This window comes from Erpetoichthys calabaricus, chromosome 11, assembly GCF_900747795.2.
Source record: "Erpetoichthys calabaricus chromosome 11, fErpCal1.3, whole genome shotgun sequence".
NCBI classification, from domain to species: Eukaryota; Metazoa; Chordata; class Cladistia; order Polypteriformes; family Polypteridae; genus Erpetoichthys; species Erpetoichthys calabaricus.
In genome coordinates, this window is record NC_041404.2 from 29914469 (window position 1) to 29930167 (window position 15699).

Below are 15699 nucleotides of genomic sequence, written 5' to 3' on the forward strand. Positions count from 1 at the left end.
ATGCAGACGAGCTGAAGGCCGCTATCAAAGCATCCTGGTCTTCCATAACACCTCAGCAGTGCCACAGGCTTATCACCTCCATGCCATGGCGCATCGATGCAGTAATTCAGGCAAAAGGAGCCCCAACCAAGTATTTAGTGTATACATGGACATACTTTTCAGTAGGCCAACATTTCTGTATTAAAAATCTTTTTTTTTTTTTATTGGTCTTATGTAATATTCACATTTTCTGAGATACCGAATTTTGAGTTTTCATTACCTTTAGGCCAGAATCAGCAAAATGAAAAGAAATAAATACTTGAAATATATCACTCTGTGTGTAATGAATCTATATAATTTATGAATTTCACTTTCTGAATTGCATTACTGAAATAAATTAACTTTTCGATGATATTCTAATTTATTGAGATGTACCTATTACTATTTACAAGGCGTTTCTAATTTAATGATGGAATAAAAAAGTGAGAAAAGACGTACCAACTGCATGAAGTGCAGTTAAAAAGAAAAATGATGTGTGACGTGGCAAATCAGAGCCCTAAAGGTTGAAACTCTGAGCACATTTTGTTTTTTAAACTTATTGTTAACTGGTGGCCATTTGTTGGTTGTGGTATTCATACAGGAAGGAGGACAGCCAAGAGACTGCTACCTGTGCTTCTATACAGAGACAATCATTCCATGGCTGACCTGCTGCCTCAAGTACTGTATGTGATAAAAGAAAGGCGTTCGGCCCTGGCAGCCTGTAGCTGCTGGTTTTGGCAAATTCTAGAAAATTATTATCCTATGGTTTTCGTTTGGCCCCCAGCCATAAGTTTGAATGGCCTCATCTTGGTAAGCTGTAAAATGGTGCATGACTTTATGTACTTATTTTAATATAAATGTGCAAACATTAATTTTGGGTTAACTTGACCCATGTATGTTTCTAGGGTGTGTAGTACTGCAGAGTGGTGCTTGACTTTAAATCCAGGGCGCTGGTTCAATCCCCCCTTCTGACAGTGTGTAAATGTGAGCAAATCATTTAACCTACCTAACCTAAAGTAGGACAATGGCCATCAGCCAAATGCAACAGAATATTAACTCAAAGCACATTGTGGTTTGGGCACTCATTTACTTTACAGTTTTCTTGACAAGTGCAATATGCACAATACCCCATCAAGATAAAGAATAAAAATGTATTTCAACCCCCAGTAGTAACATTTGTAATGAGAAAGGTCTCAAATCTAAAGGCACCAAAATATGTCCGAGCCATTAAGGCTTAGGTAGTCATTACTGAATCTGGATGTACTGTCATGGCATCAGGCCATGCAAGACTAATAAGTGGCAATGTGCAGAGGTGCTGCTCACAATATCTAAATATAAAATGTAAATGGTGATTAAACTACTTAAAGCCACTGCAAACAGATTAGTCATAATGATACATTAAGTAATAATAAGCTGTACAATAATTGTGTGTTTATCAGATTATTTCTGTGCCACTGCTGAAAGTATGTTTACTTTTTAATCAAATTCTTTATTTCTGGCTGTTAGCGTTCTTTTCTTTTCAGTCTATGATAAGGTTTCAGAAGTGTGTGAACAATTATTTGTGCCAAAAACGAAATGCAATACACATCATTTATTGTGTTGTAATTAAAAAAACATTTTAACCAATTGATTGGTTACTTTTTCACTACGCCACACAACTTTCCTGTCAGTTTAAAATGAAATACAAAAATGCAGTACATTTTAATTCACGTCCAAAGTTTGTGTGCCATGACTAAAAGCAACTGCTTTGAGTGTATTGTATCTCTATTCACGACCATGTATTAACTGTGCCAAAACTGAATGTACTCAAATGAACAACCAGCGTCGTCAGCTGGGATCCACAGAAGTGCTGGCTGGTTGGATTCAGGGTTGGGGGCACAAGCAGAGGTAGGCTCTAAGAGGTCAATACCTACAGTTAGGTCCATAAATATTTGGACAGACACAACTTTTTTCTAATTTTGGTTCTGTACATTACCACAATGAATTTTAAATGAAACAACTCGGATGCAGTTGAAGTGCAGACTTTCAACTTTAACTTCAAAAAGTCACGTCTCGTCCCAAGATTTTTTATTAGAATAGAGAGATGTATTAATTTGTTCCTTACTTGGATTTCAGAATAGCGATTGACACATGGCTTTAATAGAAGAGAAAGCAAACTGTATCCTGTGGTTGGCTGAGCTAGATTTTGGTCATCTTGGCCCAAAGAAGATTTTGAACCCATTACAAAAAAGATACACCACACAACTAAACCCCATTCTTTACATGAATTAGGGACTAAGATAACTAATGTGATTCAGGGTATTACTGAAAATCTACTGAAAAACATATTTATAGAACTTCAGAAATGCATAATGGTGTCTAATTAACAATCTCACAAATATATCTATGTAAAAATGTAATACATTTTTTCCAGATATTCTTTTTATAGATTAATTTTTATCATATATAGAATTGAAGTTATGATAAAACTGCTCAGGGAGTTATATTGTCCTAACTGCTTTAACACAGAAAGGGCTTTTTTTTTTTTTTATAAAGTAATCTACAGAAGTTGGGACACCAGTGCAAATTGTTTGCTTCAACTTAAAAGTAGTGCTGTCACATGTTCAAAGTACACTTACATTTTTAGTTGTATGTCTGACCAACATGCAACCTATTGCCATTACAAAGAAATAATGTATTAAAATACATAAGCCAACTTTATCTCTAACTGGTGCTACAGTGACAACTGCAAGAACACTGCAAGGCAGCTCACTTTGCGCTTATCACAGTCCTCTAAATCAGCCTCATCAAGTTTTAGTAAAACCATAATTACCAGAAACACATTTTATCAAGGTACACTCAATATAGAAGCAAGTCAAAAACATGGAGACTGTACTACATTAGAAACATAGGTCTCAAAACCATAAGTTCATTACAGTTTTGGCAGACTGCAATATTAATTGATAACAGCAAAAGAATGAGTTTACGTTACCATAGCACACAATTGCTGCCTTGGCACCTCTGTAGTAAATGCGGCTCATGGCTTCATATCGCTCTGAACCAGCTGTGTCCTGAAAAAAAAATACAAGAGACCAAGGGTAGAAATTCAGAGTTTTACTTCATCAATGAATCCTTAAGGCATCACTTGCCTTTATTTCTTTATCCAAGCTCAAATTCAAGTTAATTGTGTACATAGTACAATGAAATGTCTGCTAGCATGTCTACCTCAGATTAGTGACATTATTGCCACACTGACAATACCAAAAAAAAAAAAAAAAAAAAAAAACCACAATGAACACATTCTTGGCTACTTGCAGGAAAACAGTTATCACTAATGGATCAGTCTCATGGCTTTGAAGGCCACAAAAATCCAGTCCCACTGAAAATAAATAAAAATCAGAAAAAAACAAATGTGATGATATTTTGCACTTAATAGTCAGAATGGGTGAATTTACTGCCAGACTACGGTGGCTACAAATAGCACAGATGGGTAGTGTATTGCTGTGAAGTCACACCATGAAGCATCTCTGTTTGAAGGTTTGCACTGTGGTTCAAATACTGGTGGCCAGTCACAAACCCATGACGTCTGGCTCAGAAGCAATCTCCTCACAGCATTGATCCAAACTGAGCAAACTGGTTGCTTCAGCTTGCAAGGCTTAATTTACTTTAATTGTTGCAGGACATCTGTAGGTTGAAACCTATTAGTTGTTTCCTGAAGAAAGCCCATGTGTAATATTCTGAAAGTTCCTTTATTCAGTTTTTGTTAACCTAAACTTTAAATTTAAACCTCTGGCAGTTTACCTTTTAACTAGTTTAGGTCATTCACTGCAGTTCAGCCGAATACAATTGAAGAAAAACTAGAAAAACGGAGATGTTTTTGACTGGTAGTGTATGATCTTGGCAGTAATGAGAAAATGGCACCTTGGTCACCTGCTGTATGAACATCAAAGGAGTATATAACAGAAGCCAAAAACTGCTTACCCAGATTCCAAGGGTCACAATTTTTTCTCCTACGTGAATGGGTTTAGCAACAAAAGCTGCTCCAATAGTCTGGGGAAAAAAAATAAAAATCACACATACATGTTCACAAATTTATTTCTATATTAAAGAAAAGTTATATTTTAAAATTAATCTAGTTAAATAAAAATACCCTTAAGAGCTTATTAAATGCTCTTACAAGTATTTGATGACTGAATCAAAATTAATTTATTCGTACTGAATAACAAAAAATACCGCATTCAATCTGCTATTACAGATTTACCTATTTTGGTACAAGAGAGCACATATAGTGGCTGGCACTAAATTACAACAAAAATGTATGCTCTCCCTGTATATCCCCCCCTCCCATATATATATATATTAACCATTATTTTAATTTGCCGCACATCATGAAACGCAACAAAGCAAATGCCAAAATATCTTTACATTGCACAAAAGAGTAAATGACAATGGTATTCCTGCTCTAAGGGAGTAATTATGGTGAGTGGGCAAGATGCCTCTTAAAAACAATAAGTATTAATTCTGAGATAAGCATACATGACAACATGCAATTGAATTATTCTCCGTAACAATATAATTTATTCAGGTGAATACAATTCATACAGAACACCTGCTACCATTTCCTTAACAGCTCTGAGACTTTCTGTCTTCTCATAGACGAGCCCCAGTATGGCTCATTAAATGCTCTTATTCTGGGTAGCACTGTTTTAACCTCAACATGTTTCCAAACTATCCATCTCTCTATTTTGTCACCTGCTAATTCTGTTCTGGGTACACTGGAGGTGCAGTCTATCCCAGCAGCACTACACATAAGTCAGAGACCAGAAGATGGGGTACCAGTAAGATTCCACTTATATTCACATGTACAATTATAAAACACTAATTTGGTATTCACAATTAACTTAACATGTCTTTAGAATACAGGAATGACAAACAAAAATGGAGTATGTGGAGTAAAATCCCACATAGACATGAGGAGGAAGTGCAAACTCCACAAAGACAAGAACTGAGCCCAGGTTTCAGTGCCAGCACTATGACCAGAAACACTACCAAGATTACAAAAGTGGTTCACTTCTGCGTCAGTCCGATTGTCTGGTATGCTGATGACGTGACTGCATAATTTGAGGTAGTTGTGATTTACCTCCTGTGCTTTTTCCTAATTATCTAAACGAAATAACACATAATGACAAATATGATAGCACAGTACAATTAGCCAAGTACATGTGTCACTCAGGATTTAAACACACTTTGTGAATCAAAGAAAGCAATGCAGAGCTCAGTGTAACTAAAACTAGAGAAGTATGTTGTGGGGTCATGAGAATATGTGTAAATAAATATTCATTCTGTCTTTGATTCACTAAAAATGAAAGAGGAAGTGGTGGAGCAAATATGGTAATTTCTGTCATGATGAAACGGTTTACAAGAAAGCACAGAAGCTCCAGTTCATGTGGAGGAAGGCACAACACTTTAGTGTTAAAAGGGACATTTTATCAATAGTCCATGATGGCTCAAGGAATCCATTTTCACTTTTATTATTATTTCTTAGCACATTTCACTGGTAGCCCATTTGGGGTTGGTTCTTGCTGCTACCATGACAGGTTCCAGCCCCTGTAACATTGAAATGAACAAAATGGGCACAGATAACAAATGGATGGATGGATGAGTGTTATGCTCTCTCCACTAAGAATAAAGTAAACCTATCAATGACCTTATGGATGCAAAAATTACATATTTACCAGTCTGGATTATTGCACCCTTTCATAACTGGTTATCAGTGAGAATGAAATGTCAGCATCCCTTAGCACGTTCACATTTTTTTTTGGTGCGCTTCCATTACAGAATCCAATAAATTCCTCTTGGTAATGAAAAATATTTACAATAAAATTATTTATTCCTACTTCCATAACTGTATAATAATATTATTTTGGATGAAGGGGGACCTGTATAATTTAGAACAAGTTTATGCTTTGGTCTCTGTTGTCCAGAATTTTGCCATTCTTCTATGTCTATAGAGATAGACTAAAGAGTGCATAGTGAAAGGATTTGTCTGCTTCCTCCATATTCTGGAAGAAAGGTCAGTGACACCCCACCCAACTCCAACCACCAGTGAAGCTCAGTTGTCACTGTCTTGATGCCATTTAAAACTTTGCAGTAGTCACTACCAGCAGTATCAATCCATACAGCTAACTCTCCTGTTGTTTCATGGTGGCTCAGAAATCCATACTAACCCCTACTTTCTCTTCTGTTCTTTTTCCGGTTTTCTGTGGTAGTAATCTGTGAAACCACCACCTGATCAAAGCACCGTGATGTCCCTACATTGATGGATTAAAGGCCAGAAGTCCACATGACTGTCACCATCAAATTCTTCCAAGTGAACCCTGAATACAATGAGGACTGATTGAGGTCATTTATGTTAGGTAGAATACCTCGAGGGGCTGGGTGGTCTCATAGCCTCGGAATCCCTGCAGATTTGATTTTTTTTCTCCAGCCGTCAGGAGTTTTTTTTTTTTTCTGTCCTCCCTAGCCATCGGACCCTTCTTTTATTCTATGTTAATTAGTGTTCCCTAATGTTATTTTGTCTTTTTTCTCTTTCTTTATCATGTAAAGCACTTTGAGCTACATCATTTGTATGAAAATGTGTTATATACATAAATGTTGTTGTCTCTTTTAACAACAATCTACTAGACCAGGGGTGGCAAACTCCAGGCCTGGAGTGCCGCAGTGGCTACAGGTTTTCATTCTAACCCTTTTCCTAATCAGTGACCAGTTTTCACTGCTAATTAACTTTTTCTCCCATCACTTTAATAGCCCTGTTAGAAGAGTTCAGCCCTCTGAATTAATTCCTTTCCTCATTAAAATGACAGCTAAGCAGAAATGAGATGTGAAACGAGCTAACAGATGACCAGCTATAAACTGGGGCTTCAAACTTCAACCAATTTCACTCCAATCACTTTCTTAATGAGAAGCCAATTCTTGCTGTTAATTAAACCCGTTATCTAATTCCATGGCTTGTTGCTGCTCTCATTCTGCCACAGCACACATTTCGAAAACTGTTGTTTTTCTGTTTTTTCTAAGAGCACCGTCAAAATGTTTTGGTGATCTGAGAGATCAACCTTACCAAGACCATCACCTCTCTTTAATTTCAGATACTGTGTGATGGGCACAGGAGAGCTGGTCATGTGGTGTCTCTTTTGTGTCTCATTATTGTTTGGCTGCTAATTACAAGAAAAAGAAACAACTATGGGGCCTGAGTCAAGTTAATTAAAAGAAGTAATCAGCAGCAAAAACTGGTCACGAATTAAGAAGATGGTAAGAATGAAAACCTGCAGCCACTGCGGCACTGGAGTTCGCCACACATGTACTAGACCGTCTTCTATCTGGATTTGGCAAGGGTCACTCTACAGAGACTGCACAGCTTTCAGTCACACATGCTCTTAGCACTGCTCAAGATGCTCCTGTCTTCTCTGTCCTTATCCTTCTTGACATTTCATCAGCTTTTAACAGGGTTAACTCTATTGCTTCCATCGAAAAACTTGGAATCTCTCAGTCTACTTTGGACTGGTGTTTTGTGGTCTAGCTCCTTGTTTTATTCACATAAAATATCACATGTGTGCCTCAAGTATCAGTGTTGGATCCACTTATCTTTTCTCTCTAAATTTTCTCCTTAGGCAATGTTACAACTTCTCGTAGCTTCTCCTACCACCTTTATGCTGATGATGCACAGATCTTCCTTTCATTTCCCACTAACAACCCACAGGTTTCTTTCTGCCCAGATCCTCAACCTTCTTCTCTGCCAACTCATCCAAGATAAATGCTCTTCATCTTAAACTTAACCTTTCAAATTCAGATTTTCTGTACTTCCTTCAGTGTTAATTTTGTTGATTAACACCAAGACAAAAGATACTCGATACTTTTTCTGTGATGAAAACGGAACAAAAACTAAATAAAAATGTGTCTTTAATGACAAAAACTAAGAAACTTTTAAAATCATTATTGATTTGTTGTTGAAGAAAAATAAATAAAATAAACATGTTACAAACATACAACTGGACAACATCTCTACTACACATGATATGGTCTGCCTGCAAATACAGTGCCAAGGCTTTTTAGCCTGAGTGTCTGTGCTCTCTTCTGACTTCCTCTGTTGTAACTCCTCGTGCTCGACAACGTGACTGACTTCCATGTGTTTTACCACGTTTGTGGTGTTGCCACAATAACGTACAGTCTCCTGACAAGTATCACACATTTTGCTTGATTATTATCCACTCGGTAGAGCACTACCCACCGTTGCCTCACACACACACAGCTCCACTGCTCTGGCTGGTGGACTACAGCCAATGTGAATGCAGGGCAATGAAAAATGCGGAAAGAAAAATAGCTCCTGTGTTACACAATATGACACGTTTAATTTAATAATCATGCTCTTACTATGATTTTTAAAAATAATTTCAAATAAACTTACATTTTATTGAAAATGTGTAACATTGATACTTTTAATGTGATCGTATGTATTTAATTAAAAGGTGAGAATCTGAAGCATTGATTCTTTAGTATCCATCCGCCCATTCCTAGTATCTACTTACATATACGGGCACAGTGGCGACAACAGTCGTAGTCACTAAAAAAATCAAGGCAAGTTTCAAACAAAGTGGCTATTTGGCTTGTCTACATCATCAATGAAATGAGCCCCTCCATTTTATAATACCAACATAAAATGTATTAAGGATGTCAGCGCTTCTCCCAATTAATACAATACGATCTCATCAGCATTGCTTCATTGCTGAATACGAATCTGCAAACACTAAATTTGTGTTATTCGTTTGATTTTTGAGGGGAAATTACTGTTTATGAGCACAGTCCCCAAAATGTGAACAACGTAGTAAAAGCACATACAGTATGTCATATATTAGAATGGTACTTTAGTGAATGTATTGCAGTCTTTCAGTTACGATTGACTTCAGGTGACTTTTGTAATTGTGGATTTGCACACAGGCTAAGGGATAACAAAGTCTGATCACTCGTGTGAGACAGCACAGCAAAGGCTCTTTTATACGTGTACTGAAATGTTGGATTAATTTAAAAAAAAAATGACTCATCTGTTAAACGTTACTCTTTAAAGAGTTTTTTTTAACAAGTTAATGATGTACATATAAATCTTACAGTAGCAAATGTTGCAAACCTAACAGCGTGATTCTCTGACAAACCAGATTTTAAAAGTATTTTGTTACAAAAACAGCTTTTAAGGGTTTACTTAAATGTAAGCATCCTAAATCATTCTGGAATTCACTAATTCAACAGTACAGTTATAATAATATTTTAATTTTTAGTATTATTTTAAGCCAAATTTTTCAGTTGCTGGACAAAAAATATCAGAGAATACATTTAAAATGTGTACATAGTCAGATAATCAGATAGTCCATGATGACCTCATTCTTCATAAATCCTATGCTGAAATTAAATGTGTGCTGCTTGGTCCAGCCATTTTTGGTAAAATCTTACAGCAGCATAACTAAGGCATGTTGAAGGCCAGGAAACTGTGATGACAGATAGAGCTGCCATTATATGACCAAGAGGTTTTGGTGTAAATACATTCTACATCTACTCTTCATGTTATGTTCAATAATCACTACGTGTGGGTTGGCTTATTTGTGTACATGTTAGTGTAACAGTTTAGGGGTATTCTGTGCATATTCTTATGTTAAACAAGACATCCATCTGATTTTGACTGTTTGACTAGTTTACTTTTACATTTAGTCAGCAAAAAAACTATTTACTTTTTTTCGACTAAAATTAATGTATTTTTTTGTCAACTAAAACTAACAATAATTAAATGAATAAAATATAACTAAAACTAAAATGCAATTTAGTCAGAAGACCAAGGCTAAAACTAAATCAAAATCTACTGTCAAATTTAAGATTGCTTTCATTCTGATTCTTATTACTCAGATTTGTCTCTGAACACATCACATGTTCACCATCAGTCACCAACTCTGGACTCCTCACATTCATTCACTGAATACATTCCTTTAGTGACCCAATCATGTTGTTTTCTTCATTACTTTGACCTTTTCTCATTAATTATGCTACACAAATCCTTGTTCAGGCAGTGCTTCTCTCTCAGGTGGGCTATTGGATGAAGCTCCACCAGAAGACAGTTGTAACTGCTATCCTACCTTCCCAGCTCTCCCAGAATGCAGCTGCAAATGGTATTCTCTGCTTCGTTCTCTCCACTGGGTTCCACATGCCACAAGGATCCACTTCAAAACTCTTGTCTTGACTTGAGGAACTCTGACTGGTTCTACTCTTCAATATCTTCAGTCTTTGGTCTCACCATATGTCCATTCAATAAGTCTACATTCTGCCTCTGACTGTTTGCTGACTAGCTCTCTTCTTGCCTGGTGTGCCAAGAGTGGACAATGCTTCTCCATTCTTACTCTAAAGCTGTGGAATGATCTTCATTTGGCAATATAAACTGCACCCTATTTAGTCATCTTTTGAAAAAACAGCTTTTCATCATATTTTAGAAACGGCTTAATGTCTCTCCTACTGGATACCTGCTATTGTACGGAGTCTAGTTGAAGGTATAATTATATAGTAGTAGTTACTACTTCATCTTGCTCAGTTTTTTATGTTGTTCTCTGCTGCTTTGATGCTTACACCTTCTAATCATTTTTGTATGTAATTTGCTTTATAACTCATCTTGGATAAAGGTGTCTACTAAATAATGACAACATACGTAATATTTCAGAGGATCAGTAAATGTCATCTTCCCATCGGATATCCTAATCTTTCATGTTCATTTGCTCTCCGTTTTAAAATGCTTAAGTCTTGGTTAATTACATTTTTTCTTATTTTTATAGTTTGAGATTATTACAATTTTTTTTCTTTTCATATGATAGTTAGATAGATACAGTGGTGTGAAAAACTATTTGCCCCCTTCCTGATTTCTTATTCTTTTGCATGTTTGTCACACAAAATGTTTCTGATCATCAAACACATTTAACCATTAGTCAAATATAACACAAGTAAACACAAAATGCAGTTTGTAAATGGTGGTTTTTATTATTTAGGGAGAAAAAAAAATCCAAACCTACATGGCCCTGTGTGAAAAAGTAATTGCCCCCTGAACCTAATAACTGGTTGGGCCACCCTTAGCAGCAATAACTGCAATCAAGAGTTTGCGATAACTTGCAATGAGTCTATTACAGCGCTCTGGAGGAATTTTGGCCCACTCATCTTTGCAAAATTGTTGTAATTCAGCTTTATTTGAGGGTTTTCTAGCATGAACCGCCTTTTTAAGGTCATGCCATAGCATCTCAATTGGATTCAGGTCAGGACTTTGACTAGGCCACTCCAAAGTCTTCATTTTGTTTTTCTTCAGCCATTCAGAGGTGGATTTGCTGGTGTGTTTTGGGTCATTGTCCTGTTGCAGCACCCAAGATCGCTTCAGCCTGAGTTGACGAACAGATGGCCGGACATTCTCCTTCAGGATTTTTTGGTAGACAGTAGAATTCATGGTTCCATCTATCACAGCAAGCCTTCCAGGTCCTGAAGCAGCAAAACAACCCCAGACCATCACACTACCACCACCATATTTTACTGTTGGTATGATGTTCTTTTTCTGAAATGCTGTGTTCCTTTTACGCCAGATGTAACGGGACATTTGCCTTCCAAAAAGTTCAACTTTTGACTCATCGGTCCACAAGGTATTTTCCCAAAAGTCTTGGCAATCATTGAGATGTTTCTTAGAAAAATTGAGACGAGCCCTAATGTTCTTTTTGCTTAACAGTGGTTTGCGTCTTGGACATCTGCCATGCAGGCCGTTTTTGCCCAGTCTCTTTCTTATGGTGGAGTCGTGAACACTGACCTTAATTGAGGCAAGTGAGGCCTGCAGTTCTTTAGACGTTGTCCTGGGGTCTTTTGTGACCTCTCGGATGAGTCGTCTCTGCGCTCTTGGGGTAATTTTGGTCGGCCGGCCACTCCTGGGAAGGTTCACCACTGTTCCATGTTTTTGCCATTTGTGGATAATGGCTCTCACTGTGGTTCGCTGGAGTCCCAAAGCTTTAGAAATGGCTTTATAACCTTTACCAGACTGATAGATCTCAATTACTTCTGTTCTCATTTGTTCCTGAATTTCTTTGGATCTTGGCATGATGTCTAGCTTTTGAGGTGCTTTTGGTCTACTTCTCTGTGTCAGGCAGCTCCTATTTAAGTGATTTCTTGATTGAAACAGGTGTGGCAGTAATCAGGCCTGGGGGTGGCTACGGAAATTGAACTCAGGTGTGATACACCACAGTTAGGTTATTTTTTAACAAGGGGGCAATTACTTTTTCACACAGGGCCATGTAGGTTTGGATTTTTTTTCTCCCTAAATAATAAACACCATCATTTAAAAACTGCATTTTGTGTTTACTTGTGTTATATTTGACTAATGGTTAAATGTGTTTGATGATCAGAAACATTTTGTGTGACAAACATGCAAAAGAATAAGAAATCAGGAAGGGGGCAAATAGTTTTTCACACCACGGTAGGTAGGTAGGTAGGTAGGTAGGTAGGTAGGTAGATAGGATACTTTATTAATCCCATAAATTCACATACTCCAGCAGCAGCTATGCAGAGGTGACAAAGTTTTTTTATTCTGCTGATCAAGTTGTTTTTTGTGTCTTATTCAAGATTTTTATCATACTGTTTTCTTAAATACACATCTTTAGCTATATTACAGTTTTGAATTTTTTACCCATTGTTTTTTTTTTTTTTTTTTTAACTTAACTCCTCAAGTCAGGGTGCCAGTCCATTAAATGCCAGACTCCATAAAGACAATGAACAGGCCAAGATTTGAATTCGGTCTGTGAGGCAGCAGCACTACCCACTATGCAGCTCTTGAATATTCTAACTAAACTAAACCCAGCAGTGTTTTTCTAACTTCTTGTAGTTTACTCATTGCTTAATATGGAAACAAAGTGATTTCTGCTGTCATACAGATCAGGCTGCATGTGTAAATAAATGCTGGTTTCACCCTCAAAATTACAGATTGTTTCTCTCTATAAAGTTTGAGGGAACTGACAAAGATTACATGGGCAGATGTTAAACCAGGAATATCTGGCACCTTGTAGCTGGGACTCACGTTTTGGTAGGGTCCAACGAGAAACCGATTGTGAACATATCTTTCCACCAGACTGGTTTTTCCGACATACTCCTTTCCAAGCATCACCACTTTGGCATCCACGCGTTGGCCACTCATTATGGGATGGGAAGGAGGGGAAGGGAGGAAGAAGAAAGAGGTGATGTTCACCAGACGCCAATAACCAGATGGAGGTCTTGGCTAGGATTGTATCTAGGAGAACAAAAAATAAAATTAAATAAGTGACCATATGTAATGTATAAGGCATACGTAGAAAAAATTTTGCAACACTTTCTACAATTTGGCCAAAATTAAAAGGAAATGTCTACAATTTATTTTTGGTTAACATGAAATGTCAAACTTACGACTGCAGCATAATGGAGCAATCAGCACAACTGGAGGGACCTCACAAGAGTGCGTTTTGAATGACAGCTGATACTGAAGTCATTGGGGCCAAGAAGGAATCATTAAGGAACATTCACAGGCAAAAAATAAATATGGAGCACCGTTACTTGAAGGGGCTTCATGAAATAGGCCAAGAGAGTCCAAGAATTATGATGAGGTTAATGCAGGTGGACTATTCAGACTGGCACAAAAAAAGAGATACAAGTACTTCTTTCTCACTGATGACAGGCAGCTAATGTTGAAGGAGACGTCAGAAAAATGTGGAGCGTACAAAGTCACTGTAGTTAACAAAGGAGTATGTTTAAACAATTCTGTTATTAACAACTGACAAGGAAACTAATTGTGTTTCAAAGCTTTCTGGGTAACATCTTTACACTCTGTATATACATCTTTAATTCTTTATTTCTTTATTTTTTTATTTATGCATGGTCATAACATAATAATATTTCCAGATCTGCTTAACCAAATTAAGGGCTATTGGAGGACAAGGGCCTACTTTGGCAGCAATAAGTTAAAGGCAGGGATTACCCTGGACACTGTGCCAGTCCATCACAGAGCTCGCATACACAGGACAGGGTTCAATTTGGAATTACTAATTAACTTAACTGGACTCAAACCTAGCACGCTGGATTGCTAAGTAGGGCTGCGACTAATGATTATTTTGGTAGTCGACTAATCGTTCAGTTTTTTTTCGATTAGTCATGATTATTTCATGCCTGACTATTTTGAAGCCTGTGACCTGTGGTTGCACATCCTGTTCTGGGCTCCAGTGCATGTCTTACCTCATCTGCTCACGTCTGCCCACCTGTGAATGTCACCCTGATGTCTCTGCATTAACACGATTGAAATGAATAATAATCAAATTAAAATAACAACCAGTGAAACATATGAATTTGAAAATAATCAGATGTTTTTATATTAGTGTGACCTTCACAATAAAATAAATACATTAAACAATACAAACTAAAGTGTGCATAGTCTTTAAACAAAAAAGTGCATTTAACTTAACCAAAAAATACATTGTTAAAACAGAAACGTTTTTCATATTTTAGTAATAAATGATAAAATGCAGACATAAACTATATAATGTGTAAAGTCTTAAGTGCATAGATCAAATAAACACTTTCACAAAAGGTTCAATGATGATACAATAGCTTCCGTGGCGCAGCGGAAGGAATTGCTGACTTATAATCAAGAGTCCCCAGGTTCGATCCCGACTGCCTCCTATATTTACCGTTTTGAGTAGTGAGTGGCCCTTACTGTTAATATTATACAATAAACACATACATTTAATTTGCGTCTGTAACAGCCACTGTAAATGTATAGTACTTGTTAAAGTTTTTTTTTTTTTCTCCCCACTTTTATTCTCTCAGTCACAATCACTATACACACTACCGCCCCCCCAGGGATCTGACGCTGTTACTTTTTGTGTGGTGTTTTGAGACAATCAAACTGGTAATTCTCTGATCTGATTCTCTTCTCTAATTACATAATTAATTACAAATAATTAGCTGTACTATCATGTGTGAATTAGATGCTTTATAGCACCCGATCCGACACAGATTCACACTGAGGCACGTGTTAAAAAGACAAAGGCTTTATTTTTCTTCAGCTGGAGGGCACGTCTTCCCCGTAATCCCTCCAGCCACAAGACAGTCCCAAAACACACTCCAAACACTGACCAGCAAACACTCTTCCTCTGGCACCACCACTCCTCCCAGGCAACCTTGTCCTCTTCCTCCCGATTCTGGCTCCTGAGTGGTGGATGCTGGCCCTTTTTATAGCCCACCCGGTGCTTGATCACCTGTTGCTAATTGCACTTCCGGGCGGGGCTGTAGAGGTGTCCACAAAGGCTCCGGGATCCATGCAGCACCCCTGGCGGCCACCCCAGATCCCCACAGGGTTGTGGAGAACTCCATCTCCCATGGAGCCCTGCGGGAAACTGAGGCACCAACGTCACCCAGGGAGGCTGCCACCAAGCATCCTGGGACAGGTACTGAGGAGCCTATGGCTGATCCCCCTGAACATATGCAGCAGGGGCGTCCCGGCCGGGCATGGGACCCAGCCGTCCGCTACAGATGACAAAGAATAATTTATATAGAGTTTGAATTTAAATGTACATCTTTGATAGACATTGTTTAAGGATTGAAATATGAAAACTGTTGGAATTTTGTATG

The 15699-nt window shown here is 37.6% G+C and overlaps 1 protein-coding gene across 1 annotated transcript in view; it reads right to left on the reverse strand.

Annotated features, from left to right (window-relative positions):
- The window catches only part of rab24 (RAB24, member RAS oncogene family), a 53200-nt gene that overhangs the window by 19709 nt on the left and 17792 nt on the right, over window positions 1-15699 (reverse strand). The window contains exons 2-4 of the mRNA XM_028812894.2: window positions 13121-13330; window positions 3979-4047; window positions 2990-3068 (exon numbers count right to left, since the gene is read on the reverse strand). Coding sequence (XP_028668727.1) covers window positions 2990-3068; window positions 3979-4047; window positions 13121-13237 — 265 coding nt within the window. The 5' untranslated portion in view covers window positions 13238-13330. The remainder of the gene's footprint in view (window positions 1-2989; window positions 3069-3978; window positions 4048-13120; window positions 13331-15699) is intronic.